We start from the raw sequence: 27602 nt of genomic DNA on the forward strand, positions 1-27602 counted from the left end.
TACCCAGAATTTTTTGCGTTAAGGACAAGAGGTTGGCGACGCTAATATAAGTAATTTTCAATCCATCTGAACTCGCTAAAATACAAGTTTAACAGCTGAAGTTTACAAAGAAGGAGCGGGTGCGACACAGTCCTGAATGCCTTACGAAAATCGAGAAAAACCACAATCAGTTTGCCCTCCATTTTCAACATTAGAAGCCAGTTCGTGATAAAACTTCTACAAGCTGTGTCGTGCAAGATAGTCCTTTACAAAACCCATGTTGTTCACTAATTGAAATGCTGTTGTTTATTAAATGCCCCATTATTTCTGTATTTAAAATGTGTTGGATGATTTTAGACGAGATAGCAGTTAGTGATATTGGCCTGTAGTTAGAAACTTCTTTTTTTGAACCGCCTTTGTGAATAGGGACAACATGGGCAATTTTTTTAGTGGCCGGTAGGGTACCGGCGTACAGTGATTTATCGTAGATTAAATAAAGGTACAGCGATATAGGTCCGGCACAATGCTTTAGTATTTGTGGAGGTATACCATCGGAACCATTTGCCTTGGTTTCGTTGATGTTTTTCAAGAGCGCCTCCAAACCTCTCAGGCTTAGTTCGACCGGTTTCATTAACAGGATGGTGTTTCCATGTGGTGGAGGACAGTTGCTACCTTTAGGTAGGAAGATAGATCGAAAGTAATCATTCAGGCACGTTGCCTTCTTAGTGTCGTTTTGGTTGTACACAATTTCGTAAATTCCGAGGCAATCTGGTCTTAGAAATGGTCGTAAAAATCAACAAGTTAACAGATCTCTGCCGCGCAAGGACTTTTTTTTATGATGCTGAATTCGATTCATTTTCGGGTGAGGAGAACGACAGGACAACGACGGTATATCCTATTGTTCCATAAAAAAATACCAGCACGTTCCCTGAGTGGCGCCATTTTACTTTTTCTTGCCCCATCACGTTTTATCTAAAAGAGTAACATAAACTATTCAAAGATAAATATGTAACTTGCAAAATGGCGAGTTCACAAGCAGCACAGAATACGAAGTCAATATTCCCAACGATCTCTGGCGGACAAAGATGCTCCGCATTCTGGACCTTCAGGGCTATTTTTCTTTCCTCAAGAATCTCTCCCCCCCCTCCCCCCCCCTCCCCCCCCCCCCTGCCTTGAGTTTGAGACCTCTGATCTAGAGGCTGCGTTTCAAAACACAATTCTTCGGAGACGCTGCGGCGAAGCGCCATCTGAAAGCTGTTCTTCAAACACTGTGTAACATGCAGTTCCATAGCAGCCATCCCCCAAGAAACGGTGGCGCGTCAAATGATGGGAGGCGGACCGTTGTGGAAGGGGGGGGCGGGGGGGTGCTGCTCGCGTAAACAGCGTGTTTCGGCAGTTTCGTAACTATGTTGATCTAATAACGTTTGTGTAACACTGATGTTACCTCTTATATTGTCTTCATGATTTTCTTTGTTCCAGTATAAAAAGTGCCAAAGGGAGCGGCGCTGGCAACCTCGTCGGTGCTGCGGCAGATCGGCCAAGTCCCGTCCACGTCCAGCATCCCGGGAGCTCAAACGAACCAGGGACTTCTGCTTGGCCGTCCGGTGAACAAGGGGTTCAAGATAGCGAGAGTCTCCTGCCACCTACTCCACCTCTGAGGGCTGACCACGCCAACCAACTCCAATATGACGCCGATGACGGAAACCACAGTGTCCTCATTTTGATCGACGACTCCAGTGACGGGGACATCGAAGAGAATCCTGGTGCCGCCAAGCGCGAAGCAGGCGACGTGAATTCTTGGGACGCTAAGGAAGGCGGTAAGGGATCACTCGATTTTCCATTCCGAAAACCTCCGCACGAGAGCATAAGTAACGTTTGCAACGTCGTCGACGATTGAGCCGGAATACTGTTAAGTATGTACGGTTTGGGCCGCTCGCAAACCGCCTTTATTATGAATCCGTTGCTCTGTTCGAGGCTAAGCTGAAAAGATGAGGTAGATAGCCTTTATTCTTTTTGCAAACGTGGGTTCCGTCAGCCATTGTATAAAGCGGCTTCTCTCTGCGCTAGAGACTCAACAAGCTACGCTTGATGGACAATTTGGTCATTGCAGGAAAACTGGAAATCTGCAAAAGTAAACGGCCAGCTAGAACGATAGGGACAAAACACAGACAGGAAGAAACCGAAGCATACACAGAACTGACTATCAACTGAGATTTTATACTTCTTCATCACTTCGACACAAAAATTCACACCTAAAGTAATGCCAATAAATTACCCTAAATCCTTAAATTACACTACTAAATTAAAATAAATTAAATTAAATTATTAAATTTGGGCAACCCACAAACCCAACCCACAAATCACCGCCGACATATCCCTATTATTCCCTTTCACATGGCCGTGTCACATTGCGAAATCTGCCTTTATTTCTTGCTGTCCGTGATGGAGGGCATGCTGACGCAGTCATCAGTGCTTTCCTCAGTGGCCAGGTGATGGTGATGAAGAAGAAGTATAAAGTCTCAGTTGATAGTCAGCGGTGTGTATGTCTTTCTTTCTCTCTCTCTGTGTTTTGTCCCTATTGGTCTAGCTGACTGTTTACTTTTGTATTATGTACCAACTAGCTCAACTTCAGCCTCGAAATCTGATAATAGTCACCCGGACTCAAGCTAGTACGACGTTGATTCATATGAAACAAGATATGACATCAATAATTGATATGTTGAACACGTGTTTGCCGCCAATAGGAAGAACTACCATGTTTGAAAGGGTGCTTCACAATGAGCTATAATTTGAGAAAATAACTTTGACCCCTCACAGCGCAGGCGTAATCATCTTCCTTTTTTAATTACAGATTTAGAATGATGAAAACAGCCGGCTCCGATTCTGGTATGCCAGAAAACGTGGGAAGCGGGACGAAGGAGTAGAAAAATGTTGCCCAGCTCAAGCCATGTACTGTATGTAAATATGACAGGAAAAAGCCCCTAAAATGTTGGTTAATCGCACATATGTTAGACGTAAGCTCAAAAATCATGTTCAGTGTCTTACATTTGGTTTCTATTTGACTTGTGACGTTCACTTCAATTTGCATAATGCTTTTTATAATCAACCATGTGGCTGAAGAAAAGTTTCGATCATAAAGCATATTTGATACGCTAAGAATATCGAATTGGAACAAATATTTTGGCAGATTGACTATTTGTTGATTGGGGAAAAAAACGTGATGTATATTGGAAACTGCGTTGCATATCCAGCTAAGGTTTACATTCATAACGTACAAAACCAACGTACGTACTTGTTCTACCAATGCACCTTAAAGTTTGCTTCTCGAGGCTCCAATTTTCGTCCTAGATAAAAATCCCACAATTAATTTACCTAAAACAGCATAATCAACCACCATGGTACGATGTACTGGAGTCATTGTTTATCAGGTCGTTTTGACCTTATATTGTTTAAAAGGTGCTTGTTCCCACATCTACCAAGTGCTATATTACAAAACCGCCTATTCATCTCAGGGCAGTAGAAAAACATGTGGACTCTTTTTTCTCGCGGACTACATTGTGTGGACCAACGAGAGCCTTGCAACAAGCGCAGATTCCAAATGATTTTATATTAACTTGTTTTGAAGAGGGTTTAATGGGTACACATTTGGATAAGACGGCACTTTTTCACCGCGGGCGAAGCCATTGATTGCAACTCGCCGACAAGCGCCCTTCGTCGACCACTTCACTCGGAAGAAAATTCTTCCCAAAAAAGGCGTGTTGCGATCTTTGCACATGCTTTTAACAAAGAAATATGCTGCGCACTATTGTATTTTTTTTCTTCTTTTGGGATGCTTAGAGCGTCCAGATCGAGTTGTGACCACAAAAGGATGACCTCAGAATCGACTTCAGTGCCTGTTTAAACATTTTCCCATATTCTGAATGCTTGGCTTCCTGCGGCTATAATATGTTTGAAATATAGTGAACTTCCTACATATTTAAAAAAACAAAAACAAAACAAAAATAAAAAATAAAAAAAGCAACAGCTAGAACAGACACAAAGAGGACAAAAACACAGACGGGTATGTATCTTTCAACTCAACACAAACATTTATTCAGGGGCGTACGTTACGCCCCTGATCAGCCCTCAAGTAACGTGCAACAAACGTAAGCGAAGGTGTCTAGCCCATTATTAGTCCCTTAGGCTCTACAATTGAGAATTTAGCTAAATCTAATTGTCCTGAAGCTAAAATATCAGAAACTTTTTTCACGCAAACTATTACCCTTCGCAGGTTCCAGATTTTCTCTTACTAGTGCAGCATCTACCATCGGACAGCCGTTCGAATGCTCGCTGTTCCTCCTGTTTTCCTCGGTTGTCAGAGAGTCCAGCTCTAGAACGTTTGGAGGCTCAGGAAGCTTTTGGGGACCTGCAGCAGTGTCTCTTTTAATTGCAAACGACACTTCAAACTACACGGCGTATTTTCTGAATATACATATACTGAATATAAAAGGTACGGAAGCACTGAGCACGTCGGTATCGGCCTAACCCAGCGTCTTGTACACCGCGTAAACGAGGTCCCGCTCCCCGCAATGCTTGCGGCAAACAATGGCCAAGCCAGGAAACCGGGGCAGGGAAGCTAGCCGGATCATGCGAGATCGCGAGAGGAGTCCTTCCCCTGACGTCACGGCACATCTCACCCAATCAGGGCGCGGCGACTGCAGCGACCGCAGCGACGCTTCTGTTCGCTCTCGGGGCTAATAAGGAATGACGGCCAACCTCTTCTTCCGTTGTCTAAGTGCCTGTGTCGGAGTAGCAGAGGGGGAAATGAGCAGTCGGATTCGCTTTTCGGCCGGCCAAATGATAAATGGACAATGAAACTTGCTACATTTGGTGCATATTTACGAAGTGCAGCGATAAAAAAAAAATATGTGCCAGCTCCACGTGCGATTGGGCCGGCAGTATCAATGCGTCGGCTCGGGAGCACGGGACGATATCTACGTGATGCAGTCGACGCACCACCGATTATCAGTGTTGCCAAGCTGCTTCAGCCTGTAGTTTCGGTTTTGCCGTGCCAGTGGAACGAAACTTGGATACGCGATATCTGCAAAACTATACACACTACCGAAAAACAAATTATATCTCGTGATTCAGGATCGCCGACTTTGAGTAAACAGTATATAGCACCAAAATCGTAAAACTGGAGTGCAGTTGCCCTTTAATATTGAACTTTTGAAGTTTTGGCAATGACTCAATTTTATCAACTACAACACTTAGCCGAAAGCTCATTTTTGCCGCCGCTTGTGGCTGGAAATGGTCGAAAAGTTAGTTCTATATGCTTCCCTGAATCACGATCTCCTGCGTGGTTTCGGAGAGCCGTGAAGCTATGTTGACCCTCATAACGCGACTAGAGTCTTATTCAATTTTTTGTTCAAAATTAGTACATAATGTAGCCGGAAAGAAGCCTTCAATTTCTGTTGCTGAAAGTTATAACGTTCTCATGCATCGATTTCGAATCGTTGAATCACTGTTCGAGTCACTCCGGCAGTAAGCCAATCTCGACTTCGCTGCTTTCAGTTCTCGAGAAAAGACGCATTCGTCAGCACGGGATGCTCAAATAAAACGTTCATAAACACCGATACCTGACCAAGTTTCAACGTTTATAAACATTGATGCATGAGCACGTTTCAACTTTCAGCAACAGAAATTGAAGATGTCTTTCCAGTACATTATATACTAATTTTGAAAATAAGAAGAATCCTATTTTTAGATTACCCGGCGGCGCGGAAAGTGGCCTTCCAATAAGTGTTGCAGATAATAAAATCGAATCAGTGTCACCACCTTAAATTTTCAATATTAAAATGAACTTAGTTGCAAAATGTTACAAGCTGAAACAGATTATCAGGAGAAAACTTGCACGCACCTTGCGAGCGTACCCCATGTTTATCGACGGTACAGCGTCAAGTCCAGTGCGCGCTCCATTCACAAAATGTTCCGAGCGCATTCAAAATCATGGCGTTGGGGAAAGGTTTTTTTCGGTTTAGGGACGCAAGCCACTGCCGCCGGAAATCGGGGTCATGTAGAAAGCGATGGAGCTTAAAGACATTGCAGCCGCACTCGCCTTGCCGGATTCCGTGCAAGCTACACAGGCCGTCGGACAGTATTTGACGCGTTCTGTCGTTATTTGTGCATCCAATGACCGAGCAATGGTGTCACGATGATCAGGGGAATGTTGTCATCCAAGCCCGTGGCTCTAAATAAGTATGGGAGTTTAAAACAGAGAAGAAAGCGCGAACGGCGTTCGGGCAATGCCTCCACCCAACACAGGCGAAGCATCTCGCCGGCGACTTTCACTCTTTCTAGCACTCCAGCAAGAGGGAAACCTCCAGTACCTCTTTCTTCTTTCTTCTCTTGCCCTCTTTTAGTAAAACGGTCAACAGAACACCTCCTCAGTGTCCAGAGAGAACAACCCGAGGGTCGCGGAGGAGACGTGGAGGGGCTCAAGATGGGAGATCAGCTCTGAGGTGTTAGTCACACGGAAGGGTTGAGGGTGTGTCAGTGAAGACAGTTTCCTGATTAAAAAGGATGCCGAATTCTTCTACCAGGACCCGCTCTCCAAAACAATGCTACGGAGTGGGACCTCTGCTTTATGGGTTTTTGCAGTCAGTGGTTTCCTGGAGCTCTGCTTTCTGGGTTTTGCTGTCAGCGGCTTCCTGGAGCTCTTGGATGTTTACCTCCGCTCAACCTTAGTGGTGCATGAGGGTAAGGTGTACGTATATTCCGAGAGTGAGGGTGTGCATCGGGTCGTTCCTTGCACCGCTTCTGAGTGAGGTATTTCTCATGTATGTAGATCTGGCCATCAGGGAGCGACTGGAGGGTTCCGCGCCTTGCCGCCGGGTGTACCGTTGTGTAGATGGCGACCTAATCATACATGGAGAGCAGACATACCCTGAAACTACCCTGGAGGCGTTCTCGTCGGGACCGGTGGATCTTTCATTAAAGGGGAGGACCCCTCCGACGCAACTTTCCAATTCTTGGACCTTCGTTTGGCGATCCGTCCCGGGGGAATCTGCTGGGAGTTTAGGCAAAAGACGGAAAAGCCACTTCCGCCTTTCGCTAGCTCTCACTCCAAGACCGCTAAATAAACTAGGACTCCTCAAGTTCTTTATGACGTCAGCGCGTTCTAGATCCTGCCCCCTTTACGCGGAGCATAGTGTCTGGCTACAGACGCAGAGGTTGAAGAAGGCCGGCTTTGCCGAGGACCTGCTGGAAATCTCGCTTAAGAGGCTACTTTCCGGCCCTGCTACTCCGACACTGGCACCCAGACAACGGAAGACGAGGCTGGCTGTCATTCATTTTACGCAGAACACAACGCATCGGCTAAAGGCGCTGGCGTATAGATTCGATGTAGGGGTGGCGTGCAGCTGCAAACTTAAGCTCGGACAATTGTGTAAAATGGTGAATTGCACTCCCTTAAAAAGACCCTCTCTAAAATGCACTTGCATCAGTTCGTCCCATGTAAAAAAGGGAGGGTCTACTCCACCCCGTTCACCTGCGGCGGAGAATACATAGGCCAGACAGGCCGGTGTTTTAACAACCGCCTGCGGGAGCCTTCCAGAGAGGTAGCGGAGCCCGGGGAGGACTCGGCTCATCCGATCGTGGTGCATCGGCGTGCGTGCGGTGGGTCTTCGCCAAGGATCGAGCGCACGCCCGCCTTGGGGTTTCACAGCCAAACGTTTGGAAGAAAGGTTATAGAGTCGTACGCCATAAAGGGCTCAGGTGTAAACTTTACCTCTCCTTCGATGTTGCTCTCCGAACGAGAAATCGCGTTTCTGCGCCCAATGCTTTCCAGTTTGGGCTAGCCGACATTGGTGGATAACTCGTATCTCCTGCCCTGTCGGGTCCTTTCGTCCTCTCCGGGATGGAGAGCCGGCGAGCGGACGGTCGTAGGCACCTGAATAAATGTCTGTTGTGAGTTGAAAAATACATACCGGTCTGTGTTCTGGTTTTCTTTGTGTTATCTTTGTTTTTAAGTCTACCAACACACTCCTTAAGTTTTACTTCTACAGATGACGTACTTTATCTGTTGCCAGGTGCACTCATACCACAGCCTACTGAATTTGAAAATATACGCTTGATATCATTACCTGCCCGATTTACCTTCGCCCCCTGCACCGGTCCAGAAAGGTGTTGGGCGGTGTACGTCCGCCCTTATCGCAATACATACCGGAAGTGCCCCGTCCTTTACTATTTTGGACCGGTGCAGGGGGTGCAGGTAAATTGAAAGGGCCTATTCGCATTCTGGCATTCTACCCCCGGGCTTGATTGGGATGTTCTGACATAGAAGACAGTCGGACCGATTCGCAATTAGCCTAATTTACTTTTATACGGTTTTGGTTTATGATGCCTGTTTCTACGACATTATCCATGTATGGTTCATTATGCAAGTTATTGTAATGTATCAAACAAATCTTTTGAAAAGCTGGCTACTTCATAGAAAGTCAGGTATGGCACTCGAATAATCTCGGCTGGCAGAAATTTTAATATGTGCGACAAGGATCTCCCAAATGGTGCCAAAACGCTGCAAAGCAAACACTCATTACATAACAATTTAAAATGGGGATTAGGTTGTAAAATATAGCAAAAAGGTTTATTGGCAGGAGTACCTGTCTACTACAAGTTTGATTAGACTTCTATAAAACCGCGTCCCCCTGACGATTCAATCATATGTACTCAGTATTGGAGAATTTACCCCTGCACTACCACTGGCTTTCACAGGCACGGTAACGCTCCGGGGGCGCTGCATTAAAAAAAAAAAAAAAATGCCGTGCATCTGTTTTTCCGCAGAACACTCGGAGAGCCAATCAATGCAGCTTACGGAGGCATGCAGCTCGGCGCATGACAATGCCGAAACATATGTTTAGACCTAAAAACGAAGGCTGCGATGTAGCATTAAGCAATGCAAGCCTGACGTTTTGCATTGCCTAATATTACATCGCAGACTTCGTTTTTTGGTTTAAATATATGTTTAGGCATTGTCATCCGCTGAGCTGCCTCTGCGAACTGCAGTGATTGGCCCTCCGAGTGTTCTGCAGAGAAGTAGACGTGCGTTTTTTTTACTGTACCCTGCACGTATGCTTGCAAGTGTAGCGCGAGCTACACTTGTAAGCGTACGTGCAGCATAAGAGGTATGTTAAAATCCTCTATTACAGAGGTTTAGCATACCGTGTCCGTAATCCGCCGCCACGCTACCGTGAGCTCATACTAAACCTCAAAGCATGCTCTTCAGAGCGAGCACGTAAAGATACCGTGGCCTCGGATCCTACGAATCGCGTTATGCCAGAACTCTCTACTATTTGGAACATGAAATATCTCACGCGTTTATATTGTCGCAATTTAATTTTGTTTTTAATTCTTCGATTCCATTGGATGCGATTTTTTTCAAGAGCTATACTTTGTATTACCCTACGATGAACTACAAGTCAAAGCTACTGACCTGCAGGTCCAATGACAATATACGTTGAAACCACGTAGTATATCGCTTACTTGAGGATTGAATCAGAGCAATACACCAAGTCTTTTTATTTGATCGTGATATGACCTTACGGCCCGCAGCTTTGGCTCGTAGTCCATCACAGGGCGAGGCGAAGTATAGCAATGTGCGTGTCGTTAACTTGACTCTTTCAAGAAATATTTTGGTGTTCTGCAGTGTGACAACTGCTGAGCAGCAAAATAGTATCTAGTGACACAGTAAGCTTTGCGTTCTGAATGTTGTCTCCAAAATACCTTTCTCTAGGTTCCTTCAAGAAAGTTCATAAAGACCTTGATCTACTCCACGAAAAGGTGGACGTCCTTCACCAAAAAGTCGACGCCCTTGAAGAGAAGGTGCATGCTGCACCCCCTGCTGCTTCTCTGGCCCATCCTGTGCTACGCAAACTGCCGATGAAGACAGCGGAGGAGTTTGAAGCCGTGGAGACGCTTCTGGCAGACGAAAACAGTTTTAAACTCATGGTTGGTTTACAGTTTTATTATAGTGAATGATATTTTCCAAAAGTAAGAAAATCAATCAAGGTGGAGTGATTTTCAAACCAATCGTTTCGATTGTTTTAATCCTAAGCCAATTGAGATAACCCTATATTAGTAAGGTTGAATTAAAACAAATTGTTGACCTATAAGTATACCGGGTGTTTCTTTTTTTTTTCAGTTCAAAGTTTTAGGAAAAGGGAGTGCGTTATACAGATACTATTCTAATTTCGTCTTTATCGAGCTTGCCGGACATTAGGTGGTGAATTAATTGTCACGATCAATCATCTAAATAACAAGAAAGCGCCGATTAAGTTTTTAATTCGAGGTTTTATGGCCCATGTTGCTATTACGATTTGAGGGCAACTACCACAGAAGCCTAAAAGACTCAGGTAATATAAAAGCAGCCTGCTTTGAGATATTTGTCGTGAAATCTGCTCTTTGTCAGCTAAAATTACTCAACTGGACGCAAATTTTGCGCCCAGTTACAGCTGTTTTACCATTGCAGCTGTGTACCCGGCAAACGTCACGTCGTTTCTACCGCCAACCCCCCCCCCCCCCCCCCCCCCCAGAACGTCAAATGGAGATTACTATAGCGAAATAGACCTGTTGCTAAATTATCAAAGCGTCAAGGAAAATGCAGGGAATGTTGTTCCACGCGACGCACATGCTGGCGTGTGCAGCAGTAACAGTTCTTATGCAAAAGCCTAAAACGAAAGGCATCTTCAACGAGCGTTCATCAACGCTTTATTATGGTTATTTACTTCGAATCGCTTATATGGGGAAGGCTTGCGCGTGCAGCGCGTAGAACACCATTCCCTGCATCTTCCTTGCTGCTTGGGTAATTTTGCGATAGGTCTATTCGATTTAAAAATTCTATCATAGTTAGAACATATCAACGATGTAGAGGGCCTTAGAGTGATAAACTAGCATACCGTTCATCAGGCAAAAGTGACCCCCGATTGGCCGCCGCCATGTTGTACAATTTTGACCACTAGACACGTGACCAGGCCAAATCTATGACGTAACCAGACCAAATCTCTGGCGTCAACGATAAGATGGCAGCGCCCAGTGCGTGTCGGAAGCGTTGTGGGCGTTGATCGGAGTGTGTGGATTTCATGTGCGGAATTCGGTTTTTCAGGGTTTTGTGTGCTCTCCCGCGTAGGAATAACGTGAAGTACGAGGGAATGAGGCTTTTCTTTTTTTATTTAATTCAGAGTAAGCCAGATTCGGTCCCGTGCTTCTCGTACGGGCTCGGATCACTACCTCGGACATCGCTCGGTCGTTCGAGTTTAATTAAAATATCCGCAATCGTTAACCACGAGAGCTCCTCGATAATCGCTGTGTCGAAGGATACGTCGACCCCTCCGGAACGCGGAGTCTAAAGGTATGCAAAACGTAACCAGAACGCGGAGTTCTAACGGTACGGCGGACGTGCCCGGGCAATTTTCTTAGCTCGACGGTCAAGATTCGCATTGAAGCAGCGAGAGAAGTGTTGAAATCTCCGAACTGCTCGGTGCTGAACTAACTACGGGCCACATCACTATGTGATCCGTAGTGACGTGAAAAAGACCGACGGCGGTCACTCCGGGCGGACGGCGGCTCCCGGCCGCCTGCCGTGTGCCTTCTGTGAAAAGGCGACAGTCGTGTAAGCAGTACTGTACCAGCTTCTCTTATAGTTATGTTGTTTTCGAGCAGCTTCCCGATCGCTAAACCCCGCAAACGCGTGCCGAACTTTCAAAAGGTGTCTGCCGACCTGGAAAGCCTTGAACTCCCAGGGAATTTCGGATCATCCGGGAAAGTCAGGGAATCATTCAAAAAGTGGGCTAGATAAGGGAAGACGACTAGTGAAAGCGGCATGGCGGTTGCTCGTCGGCACGGCCATGCTGAATGACATTGCCGAAATGTCATCCTTCGACTCAAAAACTCAAGGAATTTGATCAAAATAGTCAGGAAAAAAACTTGGAAAAGTCGGGGAATTTGAAATCAGTAGTTTGTTAGACACAATGTTTGATTTTCTTGGCACTCCAGGCGTTTTTACACACGACAGGCACACGCCCGTGTATCACACGGCGGCCAGGCCAAGCGGCTGCCAGCCACTTATGCAAGGTCGATAAGACGCAAACGTGGAACGCTTTCGGACTGCTGTAAATACACCAGCGGGAGCGTCCGGCCGCAGTCCGACTGCCCACGCTAGGACACCCGACACAGACTCCGCGTCCTGGGTACGTCTGACGTATCTTTAGATTTTGCATCATAGGTACGTCAGACCTATCTTTAGACACAGCGCCTGATAATAGTAGTGAATAGGTTCACGTTCAGTGCGCAAGTCACTTTATTACACTCGGAGAGCAGAATTCCATTCCCGTTGCGCAGGTAGATCCCCAGCTAGGCATGCACTTGAAGACTATGTTTCACTCTTTCATAAAGCAAGCTTTGCGGGACCCCTCCGCCCTTGTGCACCCATTCGCAGGTCGTGTTGCCTTTGCTCACATAGCTCCCGCAGGTTGCGGGGCAGCGAGTTCACACATGAGCCCTCTTCGTCCCCCAATTGAGGGTCATATGAGCTCTATAAACCAACCTTGCCATGTTGCTTGTCCATCTCTGGCTCCATTCTTGGCACTCTTTGCTCATTAAATCATCGTCTCTTGTGATTATGTTACATGGAGCGTGCAGAGCTGTTTTGGGTGCAGTTTTCACGACAAAGCTGACATTTGAGTGAAAATGCCTTGGTGCTGCAGTGGATTCGTGACCCTTATCAATGCCCGCGAAAGATTACCAACTTCGTCAAGAATTGTCGGATGGTGCTACCTCTTTCTGCGGCACTCTGCTCACGGCACATGTGGTGGATTCGCAGCTTGAAGAAGTATTCCAGCATTGTCTTGACCATAATTGCGCAGTGGGACTGGTTGTCGATTGTCTGTGACAGGAAGAGGTGGTCAAAGATCTTAAACAGCGGGGTCATGAAGATGATGGCCATTGCCTCTGCCTGCAGTCTTTGTAGCCAGCTTCGACCTCCTTTGGCCGCCTTGTCAAAGTGCCTGCGAAGCACCTTCTCCGCTATTTTGCACAAGCCCAGGATGTCCTGTGAGGGGCTGTGGAGCCCCCCAGCATCCTTGATCAGTATAAGGTCGCTCTTGGCTCTTGTAAGAAGTGCGATCTTAGAGCACTCAGGGCACTTGGTCATCTTTGCAAAGTTGACTGCCACGTTTCCAGCAATGTATTCTACAACACATTCAGCGAATTCTGAAAGCGGCTTGTAGGAGGCAGTACTGTTGGCCTCTTTGCCTCTTGCATCGTCAGCCCTTCTCTGACCTTGCTGGTGCTGCGCCGACGAGCTTACGAGAAGCGTCTCGGTGCCGTCGACCTGCCAGTTGCCGCAAGTTGAAGGCAGGACGTTGGCGAGCAAGCACTTTCTGTACGCTGACCGAAACTCTAGCGCTGTGGGGTTGTTGTTGTTACCCGTCCTGTTGCGTACAGTGGCAAAAAACAGCTCAAGGTGGTCCTGACTGAGCGTTCGCGTCAGCAGGCACTTGAGTGGCGGACTGCGGCCGGACGCTCCCGCTGGTGTATTTGCAGCAGTCCGAAAGCGTTCCACGCTTGCGTCTTATTGACCTTGCATAAGTGGCTGGCAGCCGCTTGGCCTGGCCGCCGTGTGATACACGGGCGAGTGCCTGTCGTGTGTAAAAACGCGTGGAGTGCCAAGAAAATCAAACATTGTGTCTAACAAACTACTGATTTCAAATTCCCCGACTTTTCCAAGTTTTTCCCTGACTATTTTGATCAAATTCCTTGAGTTTTTGAGTCGAAGGATGTCATTTCGGCAATGTCATTCAGCATGGCCGTGCCGACGAGCAACCGCCATGCCGCTTTCACTAGTCGTCTTCCCTTATCTAGCCCACTTTTTGAATGATTCCCTGACTTTCCCAGATGATCCGAAATTCCCTGGGAGTTCAAGGCTTTCCAGGTTGGCAGACACCTTTTGAAAGTTCAGCACGCGTTTGCGGGGTTTAGTGATCGGGAAGGTGCTCGAGAACAACATAACTATCAGAGAAGCTGGTACAGTACTGCTTACACGACTGTCGCCCCTTCACAGCAGGCACCCGGCAGGCGGCCGGGAGCCGCCGTCCGCCCGGTGTGACCGCCATCGGTCTTTTTCACGTCACTACGGATCACATAGTGAAGTGGTCCGTAGTTAGCTGAGCACCGAGCAGTTCGGAGATTTCAACACTTCTCTCGCTGCTTCAAATGCGAATCTTGACGGTCGAGCTAAGAAAATTGCCCGGGCACGTCCGCCGTACCATTTGAACTCCGCGTTCTGGTTACGTCTTACATACCTTTAGACTCCGCGTTCCGGATGGGTTCGACGTACTTTTCGACACAGCGATTATCGAGGAGCTCCCGTGGTTAACGATTGCGGATATTTTAATTAAACTCGAACGACCGAGCGATGTCCGAGGTAGTGATCCGAGCCCGTAGGAGAAGCACGGGACCGAATCTGGCTTACTCTGAATTAAATAAAAAAAGAAAAGCCTCATTCCCCCGTACTTCACGTTATTCCTACGCGGGAGAGCACACAAAACCCTGAAAAACCGAATTCCACACACGAAATCCACACACTCCGATCAACGCCCACAACGCTTCCGACACGCACTGGGCGCTGCCACCTTATCGTTGACGCCAGAGATTTGGTCTGGTTACGTCATAGATTTGGCCTGGTCACGTGTCTAGTGGTCAAAATTGTACAACATGGCGGCGGCCAATTGGGGGCCACTTTCAGCTGCCAGTTTATCACTCTAAGGCCCTATACCTCGTTGGAACATATCTTGTTAATATCTCGAATATCAGCAGAGTTGGTTGCATTTTCGCGTGGTTTAAAGTCTCGGAACTGCTTTGGTACATTGGCGAACCTAATTGTCAGCGCCGTAAAGGACGTTTTTTTCAGTGGAGTTGTTAAGGGCTAGTTTCCCCAGAATATCCTGTCCGCTGTATTAGAAATAATGACACCGAACTCTGGACAGCTACCGCCATCTATCAGCGATGGCGGCGACTAGACAACTGGTTGCCGCCGTGGCTCATAGATGGCGGCAACCTTTCTTCGGAGGAAGAAGAGTGGGAGCGGAATGAACGGCGATGTGCGCAGCAGCGTGAATGATTCCGCAACAGCCGCAAAGCCGCTATCGCCCAAAAGTTCCACTGCATCGAGCGCTTCAGATTCCCTTGCGAAAGAAGAGCAGATCGCTCGCTTGGAAAACCACCACCGAGAACAGAAGCTACAGCGCCGCTGCTCTTCCTTCTTTACCAGAGAGGAAAGGCTGAGAGTTTTTATTTTTGCAGCATTTTTATTGTTTAACTGCTTTCAATCTTGAGACAACCCGTTATTCTACGGTTCCACTGGCAACCTCGAGCTTCAATTTCATCGAGGAAGTTTACCTCGAGTGACTTAACACGGCGATCGAAAACAAGGATTGCATGTGCACTCTAAAAATGCCCGTGTGTTCACTTTCTCATCACATACTTAATAGCCAATCACAACAATCTGTGGAGCAAGCTCGGTGAATCATGTAGTAGAAGAGGTGTCTAAGCCTAATAGCTGGTTGAAGCCACGCATGATTTTTTGAAGTACTGAACGGTAAAGGCCAAGTTGATGTTATATTTTAGATAGAAAAAATAATTTGATAAGGTTAACCACAGGAAAGTATGACTCAAATTAAAATATATTCTGAAGAACCCAGGTCTCGTCAGATGGATAGAGATGTTTTTTTGTAAGGAAGAAGACAATTTGTAGAAATTAAAGATAAACATTTAGTTTTAATCGATGAAAAATCAGGCGTACCTCAAGGGACAGTGCTCGGTCCTTTTTTAATATTTATTATTTATATACTCTTCAATTTAACTGTTAAGGTTAGGCTCTTTGCCGACGACCGTATCTTTTACACATAGGTTAAGGAGCCCACCGATCAAATTAATCTTAACACGTGTTTAGCACGCGTTGGTGAGTGGTGCAATACTTGGCAAATGTCACTAAATTTAGATAAAACCGTTTGTATGACTATTACAGATAAAGCAAAGCCCATTGAATTCGCGTACGCCATCGAAGGGTATCCACTAGTAGGGTAAGCAGTTACAAATATCTGGGTGTCATTATTTCTCACGATCTCCGTTGGAGTGCTGATATTGATAGTATTGTAAAAAAAAAGCGAATTATAAACTGTGGTATTTAAGGCGCTCTTTGAAATTAAGTTCAATGAACACAAAACTTTTGGCTTATAAAACACTCATTCGTCCGTTGATGGAATACGCATGCGAAATGTGGGATCCTGATATTGTTAAGAATGTGCTAAAGCTAGAAAAGGTGCAACGACTTGCTTTAACGAAAATAATCCCTGGAGAAAGGGAACAAGAGGGACAAAGGACAAACACAAATATCCAAGGTGACTGGTGCGCGACCGAAAAAATCGACCTGGTCCGCCGTCCGGGTATCGAACCCGGGACCTCTCCATATTTGGAGATTTGTGTTTGTCCTTTGTCCATCTTGTTCCCCTTCTCCAGGGATTATTTTCGTCCAGCTCGCTTGCACCTTTGCATTTAATTGCATTATAATCATGACTTGCTGTACGTTTCATTTTTTTTCAAATATCGCCGTCTGGATTCACCTACGGCACTTTATTCAAAAGCCAAAATTCCATTACTTAAGATAAGACGTAAACAAAAAAAGATTCGAATTTTTAGACATGATTAATAATGGCTTATTGCAGATAGATAAAACATCTTACCTAGTTCCTGACCAAGTCGAGAATAACTCGAAACAAGCACAGTCGCGCACTTCATCAGCCCCGGTTCTTCAAGGACTGTTTCAGATACTCATTCTTTCTACAAACCATAAGTGACTAGAATCTTCTTTCGGAGCAAGCTGTGGTATGCCAATCACTTGAAGCTTTTTTTTTTCTTATATAGCATCTTGCAAAATGTGAAATAAAATGTTGTTTTCTTGTATTGTTTTTTGCCAGCGCATTATAGCCCATGACGGATTTAATTTTTATCTTTCATTGTCAAAGTATTTTCTTTGATTATTTGCTGATATATTTTGTAGTAGCTTTTCAAGTATGTGCTGCTCTTGTTGTTGTTTTCTTTGTACACTTGTATACCCACCCTATCATAGTCTCAATAGAGACTGATAGTATTTTGAAATAATTATAACAATGAAGTCGGCCCTGGGACACTGAGCAACGTGAAACGTCACGCTCAGTGTCCTAACGAAGACTTAATTTTTGGGTCTAAACACATGTTTGGCCCCGTTATTCACCGAGCACGTTTTGCTGATTGCTGTGATTGGCTATTAAGTGTTTGATGGGAAAGGAACGCACGTGAATGTTTAGAGTGGAACTATTCGACAGATCTAGCAGAACTCAGATGCGGTTTATCTACTTTTGCGGTTGGAAGTCATTTCTCCGCAGTCGAACTCGGGTGTTTCGTTTTTTGCTTCTCACCTTATATTATATTGCCATAATCTCTGACACGTCGGCATGTGGTCCCAGTTTGGGTACCTCTAAATTTTATATAATGCGTAGTTTAGTTTTGCAATTTGAATATCCCGATTCTCATCTGTGTCCCGTTACCTGTATTTTGCACTCTTTAAAAATATTCTCATGGCAATTCTACTTGCAGGTCTCCCACCTCAAGAGCTTTGACGGCTCAACACTTGAAGAGAAGGCTGACGGCATGATGACTCGTTTGTTCTCGTTGGAGTTAGCTGCCACCTACAACTACAACAAGGGATCAAAGGGGAAGCTTGTTTTCAAAGGAACGCTAGCCGAAAAGGCCGTCCGTCGTAAGTACTCCCATTAAATACTATTGAACGCAATGAATGTTAATTTGGAATTTAAAAGCTGATAATTATTTATAATGCTCTTCATGTGTGTCAAGCCACGAATAAGAATTACGAAAATTGTCAGATATATATAAGCGAATAAAATTGGAGTTTCACAGTTTGTCACAAGTTAACGTTAGGAAGGTAAACTGTTTATTAAAGTTTTGTTGCTCTAAGCACCAATGCAAAGAAGAGAAATGGATGAGAAAAACGGCGTAGTCGTTAAAGTATTTAATTTCAAATCTTAAAACTGAGAACCTTCATTTTCTTAAATTATAGGTGTTATGCTTTTCCTGCTTAGTTGAACATGCTTATTTGGTTTTAATATTGTTATGTAGTGAATGAAATGTTGGCTTTACTTAGTTCCAAAGCAAAACGTGCTTACTTTGGTAGCTATTCCAGGAAAATGTTTGCAGGAAAATTCTAATCTAAAATGATTCTTTTGTAGAATGAACATCTCCGAGAGTATAATTTTGCATGGTTTTAAAAATATAGTTTAATCATAATGTCACAAAATGAGCTCGCATATTTTGTTCTCAGGCAGCAATGTATGCGCACTCCTCGCTGGGCGAGGTTTTAAAGGTATAGAAAAGACAATTTGTAAAACGAGCAGAGTGTCGTTCTTATTTTTAAAATGTACGATAGTTCTGTCAATATCAGGCAGGATCGAATGTTTTGGGAAAGCACGGATGTTAAAGTGGTCTTTTTTACACTTTTTTTAGGCGCCGCAATGGAGAGCTTCCCAGGACTCGAGCCCAAGGAATACACGTCCCACCTCAGAAAACGGTTCCGCAAGGCGTACGACCACCTGAAAAAGCAGGAGGACGCGTACGTATTGAAAGACATTTTTGGTCGACAAATTTTCAGATTCTACCTTAAAATTTGGCTGAAAAAAATCTCAAGAGCTTTTCGAAAAAAAAAAAACGAGTTGATGGTTTATTCTGACGTGTTTGTGCCTACGGAGTCCAAATATCACAACCGTTTGACCCAAAATAGTCACTAAAACAGAAGCGATCGCCGCAGCGGCACGCCATTGGCTAGTCACGCGTGACGTGCCACTACGTCATAAAAGGTCCATCTCGATTCTCGCCTACTCCGTCGATAGCAAAAGCGGTCGGGCGCCGAGGCATCTGCTCTTGTAAATTGGGTTGGGCTTCTGATTTTTCGAAATCTTTCCGTGGATCCGAAAGGGTAATGTGTCTAGAGGACGCTCTACATGAAAAAGTACCCGTTCCAGCCGTTGACGAAGCACTTCTTCCCCTTCTCCAGGGATTATTTCCATCAATCTTGTCCAGCTTACTTGCCCCTTTGCATTTGATTGCATTGTAATTAGAAAAATGACCCTCCGCAGTAATAAGAGGAGACACGCGGAACCGCTTGCGCCGACGCAAATTGGCCGGCTTGATACGATCTGGAACGTAGACTGTTACTTATTGTAACGTAAAACGTTGACAATAAACGGGCTGCTATTGACGAGACGCGTAAGGCCGGATTAGCGTGACCCTCCCCAAAACGGCTGTCAGAGGACAAGAATTCGGTACACATCGTCCTTCATGCTTGGCAGCTGCTGGACACGTGAGCGTTCAGGCTGCATTATTCATTAAGACTGAAGTGGGTTGAAGGGATGGTATAATCTAGGGTGCCTTGATGTGCGCTTCACATAGAGTGATGCCAACTGCCTGTTTCCCTTTCCCACACCCTCGTCCACCGTCATTTTGTTCCTCTCATTGTTTCCCTGTGCGCCGGAAAGTGGCCCTTGTATCCATCCGTCCTCCCATCCGAGGGGGAAAATGCTAATCCTCCCTCCGTAGGTTGCACAACGCTGCTCCGAACTTGTGAGATAGGGTGCTTGTTTCCGGGAGGGTTATAAGCCCCACGGATTATCGCCGAGAACCAAAATGGCTGCTGGTTTGTCGGTGAATGGTATTACAAAGGGTGGCATCACCCTAGCAAAGAGCACAGGAAGGCTCCCGAGTATAATCGGCTTGGAGAGACGGGAGAGCTTCCCCTGAGATGAGACGGGTGATGAGATAGGGTCGTCGCTCTGCCACCGCGATGTCCTTGCGTGCTACGCGAATAGCTGCACAGAAGATCCATCCTTTTGATAGCGGTACCCTCTGCTGAGTTTAATTTGTTGGCCACCAATTATTCCGCAATTACAGCTTTAGAAAAAGCGGATATGTGTGCCCGGCAGACCTCGCTGTTATGTCGAATTTGTGAAAGCTTCCTGGGCCTCTACATTTACAGACATCTCCCGAGATTTGTTGACGGCATTGGACCACCACGAAGCATTATCATCGTCGGATTCCATTTTCACGGCACAAATAACCATTGCGTGGCTCACGAACTTCATACGGAACACACTGCGTAACTTGTAAAAGAAGAACTCTATTCACAACAGAATGTCACATGCTTTTTATATCCAAAGAGGGCTCCTCAAGTGAATATGTATGTATACCCATGGAAGGAAAATTTAACGATATTTGCGTTTACTTTTAAAAAGTATGACCTCAAATAGTATCAGCAACTGTAAAAACATCCATGCTAAACATCTTGCACCGTGAAAGTTTCCTAAGTGACAGGGTAGCGGAGTAGATAAAAAAAATAGAGAAACACCTAAGCATTCCTTATGAGTCGTGAATGCGAAAGCATGCAAGCTGCTCGTCCGTTCACTTTTTCGTCTGCTGCGTATTTTTCGTCGCCGGTCGGAGCGTGCGCTCCCCTGGTGACCTTGGACGCTCCGCGCTGATGGACACGCAGCGCCATGGGGTGAGCGTTCGTAGAGACTGACGAGCGCCGCGGCCAATGGAACCGAAGGAAACTATCTGCCGTTTTCGTGCTTCAGACTGATGACGTCAGCTCGCTTCATGAGACAGTTGATGCTTTCGCATTGAAAACAAAATAAAACAATCTGGGGTAATGGAGTCGGTGCGGAAAATATAGTCACTTCAACGGTATAAAAAACAAACTAAAAGACAGTGATAAGGCGGTTAGCACAAACGAGCCACTGGAAGCCCGGTATTTGGCTACATGATCGCGGCTTTTCCAGTGCACTGCTCACAACCAATAACGTGATGGCTTTTTTTCTAGAACAGTCTACCTATGATTCCTACCCAGCGTAGTTCTAATTTGCGTGTGCCTTTTCATGCGCTGAATTGCCTCTTCTTACCTTCAAATACGGTCGCCAGAGCGTCGGGTTCAGGCGAGCATTCTTCAGACCAAAACCCATGTTAACATTCTTTTCATAAGCGCCGTACGGAACACCTCCCGAACAGAAAACGGGGCAGTCGCTAAAACTCGTCAGTTTGCATAGCGGGAACCCATCCCTTTAAAATCTCGGTGCCGGAGTGAAAAGGGCGGTAAGCAGGAAGAACAACTGCGACGATCGCTGTTTGTGCAAGCCGACGACTACAGATGGGGACGGCATGGAATCAGGTGCTTCGGCGCCACGAGAATCCCGCAAACCCGTGAACTAACAATCAACACGTCAGGCGATTGAGTGAATAGTACGACTGGTAAACGGATAAAAGCAAGCGCTATGCGGCGGTAGAACGACGACGGCTCGAGAAGCCACTAGAGCAGACAACGAGGGAAGCGCGGCCAGCCGTGGAGGGGTCCCCCAGCCGGACCTTTTGAGACGTCAGCTGACGGGCTTCCTTCTCTCCCCCGTTTCCCTCTGCATTGGAGGGGTGTGGCTTCAACACTACTTTGAAGGCGCTTTTCCGGTTAATCCGCGCATAAAATGACCAAATCAATTTGATATTCATTTTGACTGAGGTCTAATTAACCAGGCTCGGGTGTTTTTTCTCATATTTAAAACCTCTTCGGCGTCCCTTTAAGTCCAATTCCCAACACCGTTGACAGCACAGAAAAAAAGAAAGAAAAAGAGCAACCAGTTTGCGTGTAGTTCAACGCTGAATGAAACAATTACATTTAATAGACCATTTGCTCTATTACCCAAGCACCAAGGAGAATGCGGGGATTGGTGTTCCACGCGCCACACGCCCACGCCTTCCCCGTATGAAAGAATCGAAGTAAATAACCAAATTAAAGCGTTGACGAAGGCGCGTGAAAGATGCCATTTGATCTAGGTATTGCCTTTGGAAAAGTTAGTACTGGCTGAGGCCAGCACGTGCGGCGCGCGGAACACCAATCCCTGCATTCTCCTTGATGCTTGCGTAATATAGCAATAGGTCTATTCACAATGTGTGGGCTGAATTTTTTACAGCGTAGTTGTTAAGGGCTAGGTTCCCCAAAATCGTACCCACCAGCAAAAAAAAAAAAATGAAACGCCGAATTTCGGACAGCTACCGCCATCTGTGTGAATGAGGCATTATGCCTTAAAAAGGTCGGCATCTGGATAACCCTAGTCAAGAAAAGGCACCTCAATTCGCTACATAAAGGAGTTATTATTTTTCGCTAGGAGCCGAAAATTTTTAACAGTCCTTGAGGTGTAAACGGGCCGTAGTCCATCCCTTGTGCATTAAATGTAATTAGGTGCATATAATAAAAATCGAAATTTATAAACAAAAGACTTGCAGCAGCAGGGGAAGCTGTATCTTCTTTATGGTGTTTTGTTATAAGATCGAACAACCATGTCCGGTGACCATTTTTAATTATGATGAAAAAAAATATTTTGCTAACTTGACGCCAATGAGAATTAAAAAAAAATCCTAGATTAAGGAAAAAAAATGTCTTTGCGTATCATGCGATGTTGGCATTTCGGGCGTCTTCCCCAGAAAAAAACTCTTCTGGTTACGGGTCTAGAAATATTTACTGACAAATTAGGCATAGGAAGGATTGACAAAAAGTATTAATCACAAGGTTTTAGGGTCGTTCTTTCGATAAACAAAATCACAAACACGGCACATTGAGGTCTGGAGTAAAGATTTGTTTTCTCCATACTAAAAAAGCTAAGGTCTCGAAACTATGTCAGTCTGTTGTCCTGCATATGGACAACAGACTGGCACCTGTCCAGCCTGTTGGCTGGACAGGCCAACAGGCTGGACAGGCCAACAGGCTGGTTCACCTGTGCATGAAATATCGTTGTCCTGGTTAGTGGGAGAAATTTTCAAGAATTGCTCACGCAGGGGCATTTAACTAAAATTGCATTATTTTGAAAAGCGTTTTAAAAAAGGGCCACCTTTATTTTTCCTTAAACTCTCCAAAATTAACATCTATAGTATGAACTAACAGAATCTGCGAAAAGCGTAACGCAATATTTATGTGGCTCTGAAGTTATAGCACGACAAATATGGCAAAACTAACTCTAACACGGTTTCTATAAATTTTGTGTGTACATACCCAATCTTCGCAATTCAATTAATATTAAAATGTGTAAAAAGGCTACGTGGTGGTCAGGAAAAGACAAACTGACAGCGCAGAGGTGGACGGTAGTTTTTAAGGGAAAATTCCCAATACATTTTCGTACAACCGGCCCATAAATGTCAATGCGCCGGAGCGATCGAGGGGCGCCACCCTGTAACATGCTTTGGTGTGCCTGTTTCAACAGCCGGCTTGTAGCGTCTCCGTTTACGCGACATAAAGGAAACAATCCGAGCAACGTTGCATACAGATCAGCCTACAACCATGCCGGTCATATGATATAGGAATTAAGACGAGGCAGATCCTGAACCTTCGCCGCCGGTAAGTGGCAATAGATCCGCCGCCGTGGAGGGCCGCACAACACAAAAAATAAAAAATACTGCAAAAAAAAAAAAAAAAAACAAATTCAGTTGTCTGAGATTGTTTGCATTGGGGCATTTTGAGATAGGATCGAAAGAGCATATCCGGTCGACATTTTTTTTTAATTTTTACCACAAGATATATTTTACTTGCGCAACGGCAAAAACGTGTTCCAACTTTTTTGGCGGAAAATAATATTTCTCTTGAGGAACGAAAATCACAAAGTCGCTGTCGGTATACGCGCACATTTTTGCGACTTGCGTGAAACCGTCCTTTTGAATATTTATAAAAGAAAAACTGTTGTTGCCTTAGGATTTTTATTGTTTGTGCAGAGACTGTTTATAAAATAAAGAGAGGTAAACATGTATTATCGATTACTAAGCAATTCAGAGCTTTATGGATCCGGATCTTAAAAGGCTCGAAATTCAAATGTTTTAACATTATTTGGACGCGTTTGTTTAATATTTAGATAAATTGTCATATAAATTGAAAACGATGACCTCAATAAAACAATACGCTGAAACGCAGACAGGTTACCGATTTTGCAATAATTAGAAAATCAGTTTAAAATAAAGGCTACCTTAATTTGTTTTCTACTTTTCACAGATAAAGGCTCATAATGTGTCCTATCGGGCCCTTCAAAAATATTTTGCAATACGTTTCTGTATTTTTGAATTTACAGAGCACTAAATATACAGAATTACCGTAACGGTAGAGAAAGCTAGGACGGTGCCGATTTCAAACATGGGCAATAAAGTGGTCGAGAAATGTGGGAAGTCTGTGAAGAGAAAGCAGTGTGACAGGAGTTCGTGAAAAATGCAGACTTTATACAAAATATTACAGGTGAGTTTGAAGCATGCATAACCCAACAATTTAAATACAAATTTCTCGGATCAGTGAATTTCGGAGCCGACCCTTCGTAGGAAGGCTGGGCTACTGACGGCAACGTTTAAATTGATAAGAAAGAATACATGTTTAAAGTGGTACAATAGAAACGAGCTTATTGAAACAAAATCCTGTGCGCACATTTGGCGCTTGTAGCGTGCATTCTTTCTGCCGTACGGCGAGCGTCTGCCGTACGGCGACCGGAGTCGGTCATGGCGGTCTCCTGGCACTCCAATGAGGAACATTTTGCTCCGATTTCGCCTTTAGTGATCTCTGTTCGTTTCTTATCAGTGGCACCGCAAGCTCGCTAGATCGATCTGCTAGTCGCAGCCATGGGAGACTTTACTTTCATAGATATATCTTTTCTGCGTCTACTGCTCTTGCTAAAAGAGCTGTGGCTGCGAAATCTCGGACCGCGTGCACTGCCACAAGTGACGGGACTGAATTGCACTCACGACGAAAACAGAGTCCCAGTCCTTTGCTTTCATGTCCCTATACGCCTTGACATCAGCTTTCGGGAGGTGGATTATTTTCACGTTCGGTAGTTTAGCGTTTACTGGGGCAACCATCTGTGACTCCGACTTGATAACCGACTTGGTGGGCCGTCGGAGCTGGCACAACGTTGCCTGGTGCTTGACACGACCCCCGATTCCATCGCAAGCACTCTTACCATCTCCAGTTGCGAAAAAAAAATGCACTTGATTGACGAGTGCTTGTTGCTCTGCAGGTCGTGTAGTTGGTGCTTGTTCCTAAAGTGACTTGCTGCACTTTCACTGACTTGGGTCACATGAGCATACCCAAATTGAATTTCACGATTCTCCAAACCGTTGTCATATAAATTAAGTTTCAAACAATCTTATTCAATCGCAATTTTTTTTCTGGAAATATTTTTTTTGCGTTGTGTGGATTTTTTACGGCGGCGGATCTATTGTCGCTCACAGGCGGCGCAGGTTCAGGTTCTGCCGCGCCCTACTTCCTATATCATGTTACCGCCAAGGTGTAGGCTGATCTGTTTGCAAAGTCGCTCCGGTTGCTTCCTTTACGTCGCGTAGACGGAGACGCTACACGCCGGCTGTTGAAACAGGCACCGCGAAGCATGGTACAGGGTGGCACCTCTCGATCACACCGGCTCATGGACGTTTTTGGGTCGGTGGCACAAAAATGTATTAAGAATTTTTCCTTTAAAACTATCGTCCACCTCTGTGCTGTCAGCCTGTAATTTCTTGACCACACCGTATCATTTTTACGCTTTTTAATAAAAATAAAATTGTGAAAAATGGGTATGTGAACTCCCCATTTGTGGCAACCGAGTTAGCGTGAATTTGGTCATATTTCTCGTTTTATAAGCTCAAAGCCACACAAATATTGCGTTATGTTTTTGCAGGTTCTGTTAGTACGTACTATGAAACTTAAGCTCGGAGAGTTTGAAGAAAATTAAAAATGACTTTTCTTTCATGATTTAAAAAAAAATGGTTTTAGTTAAATGCCCCTGTGTGAGCAATTCTTGTAAATTTCTCCCGCTAACCAAGACAACGATATTTCATCCACAGATGAACTATTTACAGGACAACACACTGACAAAGTTTGAGGACCTTAGCTTTTATACATACGGAGGAAAAAAAAACATTCAATCCAGAGCGTTGTTACGCAATGTGCCGTATTTATGATTTTGTTTCTCAAAATCACGACGCTAATAATGGGTGATTAATACTTTTTATCAATCCTTCCTATGCCTAATTTGTCAGAAAATATTTTTAGACCCGTAGTCAAAACAGCTTTTCTTTTCTTTTTTTTTTTTTTTTTGTTTTGTGGGTGGGGGGGGGGGGGGGGGGGGGAAGCCACCCGAAATGCCAACATCGCCCGACAGGCCAAAGGCGCCCGTGACTGAGATGGTGCTTACAACTGTTTTTAGCAAAGACAGTTTTTTTCCCCCAAAACAAGGATTTTTATTCTCCTTATCATGAAGCCAGCAAATCTTCACCAAAATCAAGGACGGTCACCGGACACGGTTGTTCGCTCTTATCTGAAAACGCCCTTTATTATTACTCAAAATAAAGCCTACAAGCACAAGCCGACGTAGCTTAATGCACACGATGATGTGCCTCCAAGTGTTATAGTTGTGGGCTTTAGAAGTTGTTTCTATTATCTGCGAAGTTACAGCGGTATTTACGGCAGTTACCCTAAATTGCCAAAAACCACTGGACTTGGTTCTGTATGTTTGCATGAAATTACAGAAACAGGATTTCTTAGAAGTCCGCACGAGACCTTTCCATTCTCCAGTGGAGCATAAAGGACATGTGCAATTTCGTAATTCCTTTTACAGGCAAGCAGAATACCCGTGTTTATTTGACTGGTTTACAATAATAGCCGATATTGCATCACCATTTTTTTTTAAATGTCAACTATTGTTTTGTTTGGTATTTCAGGAGGATACTCAGGGAAGCGCGCGCGCTTTTAGGAGCGGTGCCAGGATGGGTCCAGGACCAAGCATGAGGGAGCAGTGTTGTCACTTTTCAGAACATTTGTTTTATGTTTGCGTTTCAATCTATTATTTTTGTACACCCTCCGCTTTAAGAGTATAATAGAGAAAATGAAATGCAATTCTGTTTTTGTGTCGTTCCACGGGAGATGTCGTCGGTTTATCTTTGATGGGACTTGTGGCGTTTGTCAGGTTTTGTTAGCCTAAGTTATCGCGGAATAAAATGTCGTCTATCTTTTTATTTTATTTTTTCCATAGTGTTGGGAAGTGATGATGCGGCAACAAAGTAATTGCAGCGACGTGATTGCACGAGCATTGTCAGCACCGCTTGCACGTGTCGGTGTTTCTTTCGAATTTGTTCTCTTCTTTTTTTATTCAATCCTTCCGTCCCGGCAATAAACCTTGTGGGCACCCTGACGGCTCCACTGCCCAGTTGCCCGACTGCTAGGCAAAGGTGCCAAACTTTTCCAGCGTGGCGGCGACGTCACGCCAGCCACGCGCACATCGCGTGCGCTGCCTTGATAAGGCGCATCAGAGGCGCCGCACAGGGGAGTCGCGGCCTGGACTCAGGCGCCGCTGGTAACCATGTTAATTGTGTCGTCCATGTCCCATTAAATGTAGTTTCTTGTTGTTCGAACCGTTGGCTGCGTGTTGTTCCTCCGGGTCGGGTATGCAGCAATGCAAACCGACCACAGCCTTCAGTGG

At 45.1% G+C, this 27602-nt stretch overlaps 1 protein-coding gene across 1 annotated transcript in view; it reads left to right on the forward strand.

The window, feature by feature from the left end:
• LOC8037051 overlaps positions 1-27314 on the forward strand; it is a 104328-nt gene extending 77014 nt beyond the window's left edge. Inside the window, exons 4-8 of the mRNA XM_029975013.4 lie at positions 1459-1796; positions 9752-9966; positions 17647-17809; positions 18571-18676; positions 26845-27314. Coding sequence (XP_029830873.3) covers positions 1459-1796; positions 9752-9966; positions 17647-17809; positions 18571-18676; positions 26845-26911 — 889 coding nt within the window. The 3' untranslated portion in view covers positions 26912-27314. The remainder of the gene's footprint in view (positions 1-1458; positions 1797-9751; positions 9967-17646; positions 17810-18570; positions 18677-26844) is intronic.
• The last annotated feature ends 288 nt before the right edge of the window (positions 27315-27602 follow it).

This window comes from Ixodes scapularis, unplaced genomic scaffold (genome assembly GCF_016920785.2).
Source record: "Ixodes scapularis isolate PalLabHiFi unplaced genomic scaffold, ASM1692078v2 PGA_scaffold12__126_contigs__length_90152505, whole genome shotgun sequence".
NCBI lineage: Eukaryota > Metazoa > Arthropoda > Arachnida > Ixodida > Ixodidae > Ixodes > Ixodes scapularis.